This window comes from Chinchilla lanigera, unplaced genomic scaffold, assembly GCF_000276665.1.
Source record: "Chinchilla lanigera isolate Chin_1 unplaced genomic scaffold, ChiLan1.0 scaffold00022, whole genome shotgun sequence".
In the NCBI taxonomy this organism is placed as follows: Eukaryota; Metazoa; Chordata; class Mammalia; order Rodentia; family Chinchillidae; genus Chinchilla; species Chinchilla lanigera.
In genome coordinates this window covers 27,168,127-27,181,699 of record NW_004955423.1, presented here as the reverse complement: position 1 = coordinate 27,181,699, position 13,573 = coordinate 27,168,127, and the positions used below count along the sequence as shown (strand labels likewise).

The following is a 13,573-nucleotide window of genomic DNA, read 5'->3' as shown; positions in this document are numbered from 1 at the left end:
TAGAGGTGGCCTATACACCCATCAGCAGACGAACAGATAACCCAAACGTGGCACTCACACACGATGAAGTACTACTCTGTCACAAAGGAAGACACCTTTGAGTCATCTGTAGGAAAATGGGTGCACCTGGAGACCACAATGTTACGTGAAATAAATCTGACACACGAGCTTAACTATCACATGGCTTCTCTTATATGAGAAACACAAACTAAAAATGAAGAGCAAGATACAAGACAATAGGAAGTAAAGTGAGACATCTTTCTCAAATGGGAAAGGGTTCCAGAGATGGAAGGAAAGGGGAGGGAGGGCAGGGAATGAAAAGCGGGATTACGATGCACTGTGCACATGGACCAACTCCATACAAAGAGTATAAACATTCTGTACCACAAACACAGGTAAAATAAAACAAAATAAAATACTGAAAATACAATTTCCGACACCCAAAGTTCTCTGTGGAAATACAGAAGGGCCAAAAATTAGCCAACAACCCTTTTAAAAATGTATAAGGACTTTTTCCACATGATACAGATTATGTAGGTGCAGTACACTTCAAAGCAGAAAAAAATGCTCTTAATAAATGCTGTTGAGATAATTTGGCATAATATACAAAGTAAGTAAGTGAACCTAGATCCCCAGATTACACTGTACACACACACACAAAAAATCATTTCCACATAGATTTTAGAGTTACATGTAAAAAAACAAAAAAAGCATTTAAAAAACAATGTAGACTATCTTCAAAAATCTGAAATGGAAAAACATTTCTTAAGGTACAGAAAATACTTGGACAGACTTTAAGCATTTAAAGTAGGTAGTCTAATCACCAAATTCCTACACTCACGATGGAACAGCAAGCCATGGAGAACTTTGTGAATCACTTACAACTGACAACGGGCTCACCCAGAACACACACACCCAATGGAAAACAGAAAAACCCTAGATACTCTAAAACGAAAATCTCAACACCAGCATACATAGGAAAAATCTACATGCTCATAAACCACTGGCAAAAAGAAACTGAGCTACAACTGTAAATTATTAGGCTGGCAAAAATTAATGGTCTGACAATTCTAAGTACTCGTGAAAATGGCAAAGAACAGGAACTCTCATACTGTAGGTACAAATATAAACTGAAACACAGCTTTGGCAAATAGACGGGCATAATCTGGTATAGATGAAGAAACATATACTCTACCACTCAAAAATTCCATTTCTAGGAAATACTCGCAAGGACACAGGACATGTATAAAAGAAAACCTATTTATAGTAACCAAAGGTCCAAAATTATTTATATATTTATCACAGAACAGATTAATTAAATATCTATAGTCAGACAATGACCTAGCAGACATAACTTTTATTTGTCTTTTTGAGACAGAGTCTTGCTATGCAGTTCAGTCTGGCCTTGAGCTCACTTTGTAGCCCAGGCTGGTCTCGAACTTGCAAGGATCCTCCTGCCTCAGCCTCCTGAGTGCTGGGATTATAAGTGTGTGCCACCGTGCCCAGTCAGAAATAAATGAACAGCAGTGAATTGTATCTGTATTTTGTAACACAGATGAGCATTAAAATATCACATAAAATCAAACTCTCCTATTTAGGGATACAAACACAGACCTAAATAAAAATAAGTAACGACCTAATTAGTCAAGAGGGTGGGCAGCCTCCTGGGGAGCTGTGGTTGGAGAAGCATGTGCTAAGGGTTTGGGGAGGGCTCCCGGCTCTTGCTTCTGCCCAGCATGCTGACCACACAGGTGTTCATCTCATCAAGCCCTGGAAATGTACACATTTACATTTCGTGTGCTTTTCATAGGTAGCATATTTCACGTAAGAAAGATCTTTTAAAATGAAAACAGCAATAAAATTGAGTTTAGGGGTTATTTTGGGGGGAAGGGGTAGAACTGAGGGGCAGACTAAGAACTTCAAAGGTTTGTAATGTTTTACTTCTCAGACTGGGTAGTGGGCTCACTGCTGTGTCTTCTATTGTTAGATTTTGCCAATGTACCTCATATATTTTTCTTTGCATAGTATCACCAAAAGCACAACTCATAAAAGAAAAACTGATGTTATAATTAATTAAAATTAGAAACTTCTGCACCTCAATATATCTGGCTGTACCAATCCAACCTACACCCTTGAAAAGAATTTAACCTTTTATTGTCACACAGAAAATGGTTAGAGAATTGGATTGCTGGACTGACCTGTCTACCAGTGCCTTATGCTGTGCTGTCTCTAGGTTTCAGGGTTAAGATCAAGTTTGGGAAAGTGCAAGTAGGCCTGTTATACTGCAAATTTGGGGGCTTTTACAGCAGCAGCAAGCATGGCTTACTCTTTCGAGGGCCGCTATACGGATGCTGATGAGATAGAAAATTGAACATCTTATCAATTTTAATGATTTTTTTTGTTTTGTTTTTTGTTTTTCTGAGACAGGATCTTGCTATGTAACCCAAACGGACCTCAAACTCACAATCCTAGTGCCTCATCCTCCAAAGTGCTGGAATTACAGGTGTGTGCCATCATGCCCAGCTCAATTTTACCAAATTTCCGCAAGGATGAAACTTTTGCACTTCAAATAACACCATCAAGAAACTGAAAAGACACTCCATACAAAAGGTGAATATATTTGCAAATTACCTATCTGATAAGGGATTTGTATCCAGAATACACAGAAGAGCTAGATTTCAATTCAATGACAAGACAAATAACACAATTTAAAAATGGCAAAAGACTGCAATAGACTTTTCCCTGAAGAATAAATACAGAAAGATGTGCCAACGAGCACATAAAAAGATCCTTAACAAACAGTATAAGATCCTTAGGAAAATGCAAATCAAAACAGCAGTGAGACGCCACTTTGCACCCATCAAACACGGCTACAACCAAAAGGACAACTGACAGGAAAGGACAGGAGATTAAGACTCAACATTCACTGCATGAGAGAATGAAAATTGGAGCAGCCATACTGGGAAGAAAAACAATTCGAAAGTTCTCCAAGTTTAAACACCGAGATTCCATGTTATCAGCAAATTTACCTGTAGATATCTAGCAGAGTTGAAAACAGGTACACACAGGACTTACACACAAATATTCACAGTGGCATTATTTCTATAACCACAATGTGGGAACAACCCGAATGCTGGTCATTTGACAAATGTATAAAGTTTTGGTTTTGTCAAAATAATGGAATATTGGTACTGCTGCAAGCTACAACAGGGATGGGTGAATCTCAAAAATACTCTGCTTGGTGGAAGAAGTCAGATACACAAGGTCACACAGTATACAACTTCATGTACGTGAAACATCTGGAACAGACACCACCACAAGCAGGTCAGTCTCAGGCTAGTGCTGGTGTTGGGAAGAAAGGAGGAGTGGCCAGACAGAAAGGTTCTTTCCAGGATGATGAAAATACTCTTAGATCAGCTTGCAGTGATGGCTATGCAACTCTACAAATACACTAAACACCATCCCACTGTACACTTAAAATAGGTGAATTTTAAATATATAAATAATAATCAAGCTATAGAAAGTTGCCAACCATAGTAGCTTCCATACATATTACTGTATTTTTCTGAAAGTTACTTACAACACAGAACATGAAGTTGTTCTACTGATAGTCTGCCTCCTTCTAGTCTCTTCTCTTTCCCCCACTAAGGGAGAAAAAGTGCAAGGACATAGTATCAGAAATAGTATAAACCTTCACAAACTACAAAACACTCTCAATTCCGAAGCTGAGAATATTTCTTAGGGCAGATAATGTATAAAATGAATTTTAAAAATAAAATAGGGTCATTTTCAAAATTCTGTGTGACATAATACAGGGCTGCATCTCATAAAACCTTGAGGAAAGAGTTTTTAAAACAACTTTGTACAAGGTAGGTAATTTTCCAGGAATTGTCATGTTTCCATACAATAAATAAAGCGCAGAGCACTTTTGCATCAGCTAATACAATCAGTTATTTAAGGGCAATTCTTTGTAAATATTTGTCTTTCCAAAAAAAGTTCGTAGGAGGACTGTTTTACCGTGGCTGTGAGGAGGAAACTGCCAGGCCTTGTCAGCTGAGGCACAGAGGTCCCTGCGATCGCCATGGCAACCGTCTGGCTAATCATGCTTCCACTCTCACTGTCGTAGTCCTCAGTGGCAGTGCAAATTGGTCTTCCACGTTGATTGTGAGTTTCTGAAAGGAAAAGAAGGAACAAAACCGTTCAACTAACAGTTGTTAAACACACAATTCCTTTTCCTATCCCCCACTATTCTTTAAAACAAAAACTTCCCACGTACAGCTGGTCTTGGAACACTACTGTGGGGGGAGATGCCTGCAGAGTTGGCCATCCACGTGAAACTGGAGGCCTCTCCAACAGCGTATGGACTCACAGCTCACTCCTGACTACAGCCTCACTAGTACCAGCAATAGTTGTGTAACCCGTATGTTCTATGTTATCTATATTACATACAGTGAAAACTAGGCAAGAACCATGAGAGCCAACCTTTTACGACCCTGGGTGATTACCAGCCAGAGGAACTGCTCCTGCTGAAGGGAGCGGTATCACACAGCACTCCCAATACTTGAGCTCGTTTTAACAGCAATAAAAGGTGACTAAAATTATTACAGCAGTATAATGTGTACTATAGTTAATTTCATGCAGTTATGACTTAATACTGCATTTTTATTTCATCTATGCATCCGTCCTGTGGTGCTGAGATCCAACTCAAGGGCACTCTACCACTGAGCTACATGCCCAAGTATCTTTGTAAATTTTTTTTTGTTTGAAACAGGATCTCACTGAGTTGCCCAGGTTGGCCTTGAACTTGAAATCCCTGTTTCAGCCTCCCCAGTGCTGGGATTAATACTGTGTCTGCATTTGTTTACAGTTCTCTCAATGCAAATGGCACCATGTACAGTCTGGGCGCATAAATTTTGATAGATACTTTTTTTTTAATCTTTTAGAAACAGGGTTTCACTATGTAGGCTTTGAATTCACTTTGTAAGCCCAGGTTGCCCTCAAACTCACAGCAATACTCCTGTCTCAGCCTCCCAAGTGCTGGGATTATAGGCGTGTGCCACCATACCCAGCCAAGATTTAACTTTTTATAATAGACTTCTATCTATTTTATGGAAGTAAATGATAAAATAGACTATTATCCACATAAATTTCATATATTCATAAGATACCTGACTTTTCTTTACGTATCTTTAACATTCTAAGCTATGGGGATTGTTTTACCAAATGGTTGCAAATCTTTAAAAAAAAGGGTTATAAATGAACCTGCACAGTTCAAACTCATTTTTTTAAGGCCCAAGTGTAATATTTATCATTCGAGTTACTTCTTTTTTTAGTATATGTGCAGCTGAAGCAAGCACAGATTTACTTCTTTTAAATGTTTCAAACATTAATTCATTTCTACAGTAATAATTTGTAACTTGTACAGAACTTTAACTTAACACAGATATAATATTTCTGGCATCAGGTAAGGAAACCCATGTTAGAAATCAGAATCCTGCAAAGACTATATTTAACCATATTGGGCCATCAGTTTCTTGAAGGCCCTGTAGTTATCTCTGTAGCACCAGCACCTGCCAACTCTCTTAGTACACGCCAGGGACCCAGGAAATATGCTCACCCCCTTGGTACCGGGAATCGAACTCACGACCTCGCACTTGCCAGGCAGGCGCTGTGCCGCTGAGCTAAATCCCCAGCCCCTAAGGAAATATGTTTAACATCACTGAACTGAAATACTTTAGCAGGCTAATTACTAGTTTAAATTCCTACATCTGCCTTACTGAAAACATTTTAGCAACCTAAATTCTACATTTAAGTAAATTCTAAACATGTGAAGCAAAAGGAATAAAACTTTGTGGGTTATGGTTTTTAAAAAGTAATATAACTTAACCAGGCATGGTGGCGCACGCCTGTAATCCCAGTACTCGTGAGGCTGAGGTATGAGGATCACTGTGAGTTTGAGACCAGCCTGGGCTCTAGCTCAAGGCCAGCCTGAACTGCATAGCAAGACCCCATCTCAAAAAGACCAAAAAAAAAAAAAAAAGAAAAAAAAGTAATATAACTTCAATTTACTAACCTAGTACTGGCAATGAAGCATAACTCTTGGTATTTGGGTGAATCTGAATTTCAATTATGTACATACATGACTAACAGTGACAATGAAGGTAGCAGATAGCTGTCAAGTTTTCTTGTAGTTTTAAAGATGCACAATTAAATCCATCATAAGAACTTATGGGAATCTTATACTACAGTATCGCAGTCAAAAAATATGGTTAAATATTTACAATCAACTTTTATCAGTGTACATGTCCTTACGTTTGTTCTCCTGAAGTAAGATCTTTATCCCTGAGGTACTTTTGCCACTTTTAGACAACAAGCTTTAGAACCTGCTCCATCGCACTAAGTACCTGTAAAGTCATACAGCTGAGGCACAGTCTCCATGATGATGCCAATCAGAGGTAGATACAACATGGCCACTCGAGCTTTGATCTGAGGGTCAGAGTACCGCGGGTCAGAGTCGTGACTAGACAGTAAATTGTGCACCATATTGATGACTTTCTTATGCAATCCAAACAGTCTATTTAAAAAGAAGAGATGAAGAAGTAGGAAGGTCACAGAGATTAGTTAGTACCTTTAAAACAAACAGTAAGTCATGGTATTTAACCGATTTTGTGCAATTTCTTAACTCTGCCATTTATTTGCACACATCCCTAGAAAACATTTCTCACTTAAAATAAATACAATGATTAAAAATATAGAAGTGCAGAAATTAAGAACTTAAGAAAAATTAAATACTATACAAATATACCTAAAACACTGAACATTTTGACATTAACTCCCTATGAGTGCATCTGAATGTTAAAGAACTTCAGAAAACCTATAGTAGCATTTTTTAAAAAGTCAATTATAAACAGCTTTCTCACCAAATTAAATCTTTTCATATTTACCAAAAATAAATTATATCCTTCTCTGAGAGAGAACTCTTCTACCAGATGTACTGTGTAGTCCACAGGCTGACATCTTGCATATACCCCTCCTTCAGACCCTTGGGATTTTTCTAGCTCCCAGTCCCCTCAGTTTCAACTGGGCTAATTAATGCACTAGCAAGCATCTCATCTCCACACATTCTTGTCTCTGTTCTTAGATGAAGGCACCTGGACTGTGCGAACCATCCTACTTAAAAACTCATCCACTCCAATTCCAACGGCCCTTCAAGCTGTACCCAGCAGCAGTTTCAGATTCCATTCTTTCCTGACACTTCTTACTATCAATCTCCACGGAAGATCTAACCTCCAACTTCCTCTAGGAAGAAAAGGCCATTCTAAATTTGCTTGGCTAAGTTTTTCAGTGCAGGCCTACCTTTATCCCTTCCTCTTTCCTTTTTGTCTCAGAGAAGCAGCTTCTCCTTACGGTTAACAGCTTCAACCTCTCCCCTCACTGAGCTCCGCCCAGCTTTTCTCAAGTAAGCCTTTCCTAGCTTGAAGCACACGAAACGTCTCCAAGCTGGAAGTGATGACGTAGTGACAACTAGTCCTTCTCCAGAGCCCTGGACCTTGTCCGCCTCCTGGCACAGGTGCATACAGGAGCTAGCTGGAGATCTCTTTCTTCAATGTTTTTATTCAGAAAATATACTTTTAGATACTCTCAAGAACCATATTTAACAGACATATCTTAGTACTCCTTTTCCAGTGCTACTTACTATTATGTCATCTGATATGTTCTCATTATTTTCTCTGATAGTTCCCATCCCTCTTTCTCCCTATCATCACAGTTCCAAAGCTCAGATTCTAGCTGCCTGCTTTTTAGGCTTTCCTCTTTCATGTCTTGTATCACCAGTGCAATTCCCAAACCCTGATCGGCAGATATCCGTTAGCTCTCAGCAGTCAAAAGATCCAAGGTTCAGTCCATGAAAATCTACTCATCTGTTTATACGAAGCTTATTCATGTTTACATTACTCAGTCACATTCAACTATTAAATACATATTTATGTAAGCCCTATAATATCCTATTCTGAATATTTGAGAAAAGACATTTCCCTTATTCTCAAGTTCACTTTAGCAAGAGAGAAACACAGACGGCAAACAGTAATTTGTCAAATGGTATATAGAGATAAATCCTCTAATCTTCTAATGAACTATGTACAAAATTATCATTTAACCATCTTACTCTTTAAAAAAGTCTTAACTAGGGGCTGGGGATTTAGCTCAGCGGCAAAGCACCTGCCTGGCAAGCGCAAGGTTGTGAGTTCGGTTCCTGGTACTGGAGAAAAACAAAAAAACAAACAAACAAAAAAAAGTCTTAACTTTCTAACTATATTGCAAGATTCTAAAAAGCAAATCTTTGATCAATTACAGAACATACTGGTGCCTTTTAAAGAATTATTCTTGGTTAGTTGGTAAGCAGATGAAGTAAAAACACAAAAATTCCTTTCAAAGACATAAAAATGACATATGCAGCACATCAGCTCCGTACCTCTCAAGAAGTAAAATTTAGAGATGATTTGAGTTTTTCATAGTCATTCATTCATTCATGAAATACAGTAACTGAGTGTTCACCCTGTACCAGACGCAATGTCAAGGTGCTGGGAATCCAGCACTGAACAGGAAAGACAAGGGACCTGCTCTGTGCTCTCCCAAGTACACACTGTAATGGCAGAAGACACGTAACAAAGGGCAAGTTTCAGGTAAGTGCTCTGTAGAAAGCAAACAGGGTTGGATGGGTAAGGATGACTGTAACAAGGCCACCATAGTGGTAATACTGATTGGTTGGTCATGAAGGCCTCACAGAAAAAATGCTATTTGAGTAGAGACGTCAAGAATGACAAGGAAGAAGGGGGGGTTCACTGCTTCAGGGATAGAACAGGGTGAATGTGAAGGCCGTGTGGTGGGAAAGGGCCTGGCACATTCAAGAAACTCAAAGGCCAAAATGTAAGATCTCAGTATGTGAGGAAGGAAGACAGCAGTGAGAGCAGACCACAGCCAGATATGCAGGGTTCTGACGACCATTTAAAAAGCTTGGATTTGACTGTGCATGCTCTTTAATGCTAACATGCACACACAAGTTTTGAGCAAGATACTGGCATAATCAGATTCCCATCTTTAAAAAATCATTCAGGCTGCTATGCAGAAAATGACATTAGGGAGGCAAAACAAAGCATATAAAGAGAAACAGCAGCAAGGATGGTAAGAAGTGGCTGAACTTGAAATATTTTCGAGGTAGTGTCTGTAGGAGTTGCTAATGGAAAAGAATAGGAATAGGAAGAAACAAACAGAAGTAAAAGAACAGGTAGTAATAAACACAACTCTCATTACTTCTTGGGCTTTACCAAAAACCTCTCCAAGGAGACAAAGGTAGTCTAGCTTAGGCAAAAGAACAGCACAGAATTATTTCATAAATCCTATATTCCACATAAGCTTATCTTAATAAAATTGGTTCTTGATGTGGAAAAGAAATCTCACTGCAGAAATAGCTGTTAGAATTCTCTATTCTATCAGACAGCACTGGATACCCACATCACATGCACTTCCCCTGTCTTCCTTCCTTCCTTCCTTCCTTCCTTCCTTCCTTCCTTCCTTCCTTCCTTCATTTATTTATTTATTTATTTAACCAGGAATTGAACTCAGGACCTTGCACTTGCCAGACAGGCTGAGCTATATCCCCAGCCCTATCTTCCTTCTTAATTGACCTGAAACTTGCTCAGATCCCACTATGGCTAAGGATAGGCTGAACAGATCTCTAGTTTCAGGAGTACAGCCTAATTGGACCAGTCCTATTTCTTAGAGTAGCCAGTTGGCCAGGTGCTTTGTGCAAGAGACAAATGTTCATCATCTCACTTCTTCCTTAACTGAGCAGGTTTAACAACAACAAAGTCCTATGAACTACACACAGCTTGGTGACACAGTTGATTTACACTTAGGCACAAGTGCCTCATCTGCACCACATAGCCCTTGACTGACACACGTTGAAGGACTACACTGAGCAGCGCTGGTCCAACTCTCCCAGAGGCCTGTACAGTTCTGCAGTGACTGCGGGGCACCGTGCAGACAGGTGAGCTCCACAGTACATAGGAAAGATGGCACACACGCTCCTGCTGCACACAAACAGCACATGTGTCATTTCAACCAGCCGTGAGACTACCATGCAGTCATGACAGACAGAACAGATGCTCCTAGCAAGGTTCAGACATGTATAAAACTGAAGTCATGATGTTATCTATGGAACTGATGATTTTACTCTGCTAAAACCCTTACTTTTCTTTCAAATATGAAATAATACATTTCTTTCCTTTAATAGAGCCAGTTCAAAGAATTTTATTTTTTTATTACAACCAAAAACATCCTAATATATTTTGTAAAAATATGAGAATATAGATTCAAATGATTGAGCTAGATCAGTTGTTAAATAAAACAAGTGTGTTTAGACAAGCTATTTTCAGCGTGACCTTTTCCCAAACAATGGAGCCCATAATTTTTTCAAATAACTTCATACTCACTTTGTCAAATGGTCAAGGGGCGGGAGGCTCAGAGTTTCACACACGGATCTGTATTCTCTGTATTGGTCTGCACACACCCTAACCTACCCTCCGTGGACACCCATGAACACTTCTTTAGACCCTGACAGTTCTGCAGAATGCAGGGTAAAAACCACTTCTTTAAAGCATATTCCAAACAGAGGAGGTTGCCATTTTTTTAAAAAAATGCAGTCTTTCATTTACAGAAGACTTGGCCTTTTCAAATTTATGTCCCTGACATATTACTAAGAACTTTACAAACCTCTTTTATCCTCACATAAATCAGACAACCCTTGTAAAACCTGCAGAAGGGTATCTCTTTTTGTTTTCCTGAGCTTTTATATGAGGTTAAACTGCATTATAAACTTAAATTTTATCCAAATAAATTATGATCATACAGATTGTTTTTTAAGTAAGAGACAGTGTCTTGCCCCAACTGCCCTTAACTTTACAATCCTCCTACAACAGCCTTCTAAGTCGCTGAGACTATAAGCAACTTTACCCTACCAGCTTCCTACTCACACTTCCTAAAGAAACTATCAAGATTGACTTCGCTCACAAGGGATGCTAGACCCTAACACTGTCAGTCTACTATAAATTCAAATCATAAGACAATCTCCATTCTTTTCTTACAATACAGGGTTTCTTTTTCTTTTTTCTTTTTTCTTTTTTTTTTTTTTTGAGACAGGGTCTCTCTATGCAGTTCAGGCTGGCCTTGAACTCACTTTGTAGCCCAGGCTGGTCTTGAACTTGCAACGATCCTCGTGCCTCAGCCTCCCAAGTGGTGGGATTACAGGCATGCACCACCAGGCCCAGCTTCAATATAGGGTTTCTAAAAACCTTCTAAAAGCGTACATAATACTACAAGTTTTCAAAACCTAAGGATATTTGTTTAAAGCTCAGTTTTTGAAATAAAATACTGTATCAGTAGGCCAGCCACAATAAATTTCCCTCACAAGAAATGAAACAGAAAACTAATTTATTTTTCTGAACTAAAAAGCATCTACTAAAGTTCAGTAAGTCTGAGCCTACTTACTAATATGCATAATTTATTTTCCATGGTATTAAGAAAATGCTAAACCATGGTACACCACCAGTTTTAAGACAAATCACAAATTGAGATGACAAAATGTGAAAAAGTCTTAAAATTCATTAAATATAGAAATAACATACATACGGAACTTAGTGAACAGAGGAGTAGAAAAAGAAGGGCAAACCGTATTCTTCTGATTATTAAGTGTAAGTGGAATACTTCTGTTCCTTTCTCCAAAATAAAACTGATACTCTGCAAGGAGAAACTGGTTCCCTCACCCATCAGCATCGGGGTCTAAAATGACAGCCAGCTCTGTCAGCACAAGACCGGCCAGGTAGTGCTGCTGGCGGAAGGGCACGGACAGCTCAAACATGTTCGCGATCTTCTGGTCCTGTGCATTCGTGGAGAAGCCGGAACTCTGTGGGAGCGTGAAGGAGAACAAAACTGTTACAGCTGCGCACCAGAACATCCTACACTGAGAGAATTACAACAAATGACACGTGAGCAGGGATGGCAGTGAGGTAAACTTTATGTAGGACTACTTTATATGTATTATTACTGTTGTAAGCATTAGAAAAAGCGCTCTGCACAGAAGACTATGATAAAATTACTTATTTATTTTATTATTGAGATTAATTTGATAGAAAATTTAAAGAATCCCCTTTTTTTATACTGAAACTTTTCCATTTGTTTTTCTCCTTTATTCTCTTAGCCACCTAACATCTCAATACCATTCGCTGAAGGGAAAAAAGGCAAATAAATCCAAAAGGTATAGTACACTCATCCCAGAGTACAAGAAAAATATTCGCAGTCAAGGCCAGTGGCTTCCAGACAAATTTCAAATACCAGTGAAATACTTTTTCAGGTAACAGACTACTCCAGAATTACTGCCGGGTGTGGTCTACTTGCAGCACTTATTTACAACTGTACCACTGCAAAACAGCACCCCAAATGCCCACGACTGCATGCTCAGTACCCTGAGGACTTCCACAGAACAACAGATTTCAGATTTCTCTGAGGGGCAATCTCCTCCCTGATGAGCACATAAACTTTGTTCTCACTTCTCAAAGAGGATGATTCTGTTATCAGTTAAAATCTCAAAATTGTGCACTTAGATGAGAAAGGTGACAACAGAAGAAATTCTGTGAGAATTTCCTAACTGGAGGAGATGCTCAGTAAGACATTAGAGCGTACACAAGTGCGTTTCTTTAAAGGCTGCAGGAACTGTCCTTATGATTAATTTGTCTGTGACCAGGCAGCCACATTTTCGGCAGAGGAAAGGGAAAGACCAGCCTCCTCCATTAGAGGCAGGCATGCTGGCCAGGTATGTTGCAACATGAGGATTAAGATGTTTTGCAAAGATAAAATAAAAGGCTGTGAGCACTCTCTGATGTTTTTTTCCTTTTATCAAGCATGTGAGATTGATTTAGCCTAGAGGCTTCCATTCAGGAATTAAATACCTTGAAAACAGAATTAAGAAGTGCAGAAGATCAACTTTGACTTTAGACATTAAGAGGTTAATGTGGTAATCTCTCAAGGTGTTTATCTCAAGGGCATGAAAAAGTGTTTCACTGGAAAGGAGGAAAATTCTGGCTTCTGATACTAAACAGTAAAGTCCCTTTAAGTGTAATCTATCTGAGAGGACATACGTGCTAATTATTATAATAACCCTTTTCAATCTTCAGAGAAAGTATGAGCTAGCTACTTAAGTGCTACCCATGGAAAGCTATAAACATCCACCTAGTTTCCTTTGAGGTTTCTGAACAGAAGAGAGGCAAGCAGGGCTTGGAGGCCTGCATTGCAGCTTTGCTTTGCCCCTCTTCTGTTCACAGGTATCGATCCCTAAGAATCATCGTGTATCCCAAAGGACCTCAGTGTCTACCCAAAAAGAACTCAATTTGTGAAAACATCTAAAAAAATGGATTTATTTAAGTGAATTTATTCTTTTTGTTTGTTTGTTTGTTTTTCTCTGGTACCGGGAACCGAACTCACGACCTTGCGCTTGCCAGGCAGGCGCTTTGCCGCTGAGCTA

At 39.0% G+C, this 13,573-nt stretch overlaps 1 protein-coding gene across 1 annotated transcript in view; it reads right to left on the bottom strand.

Moving 5' to 3' along the window:
• Dock7 (dedicator of cytokinesis 7) overlaps window positions 1-13,573 on the bottom strand; it is a 190,090-nt gene that overhangs the window by 52,011 nt on the left and 124,506 nt on the right. Inside the window, exons 31-33 of the mRNA XM_013514367.1 lie at window positions 11,820-11,959; window positions 6,405-6,574; window positions 4,018-4,172 (exon numbers count right to left, since the gene is read on the bottom strand). Of these exons, the coding sequence (XP_013369821.1) occupies window positions 4,018-4,172; window positions 6,405-6,574; window positions 11,820-11,959 (465 nt within the window). The remainder of the gene's footprint in view (window positions 1-4,017; window positions 4,173-6,404; window positions 6,575-11,819; window positions 11,960-13,573) is intronic.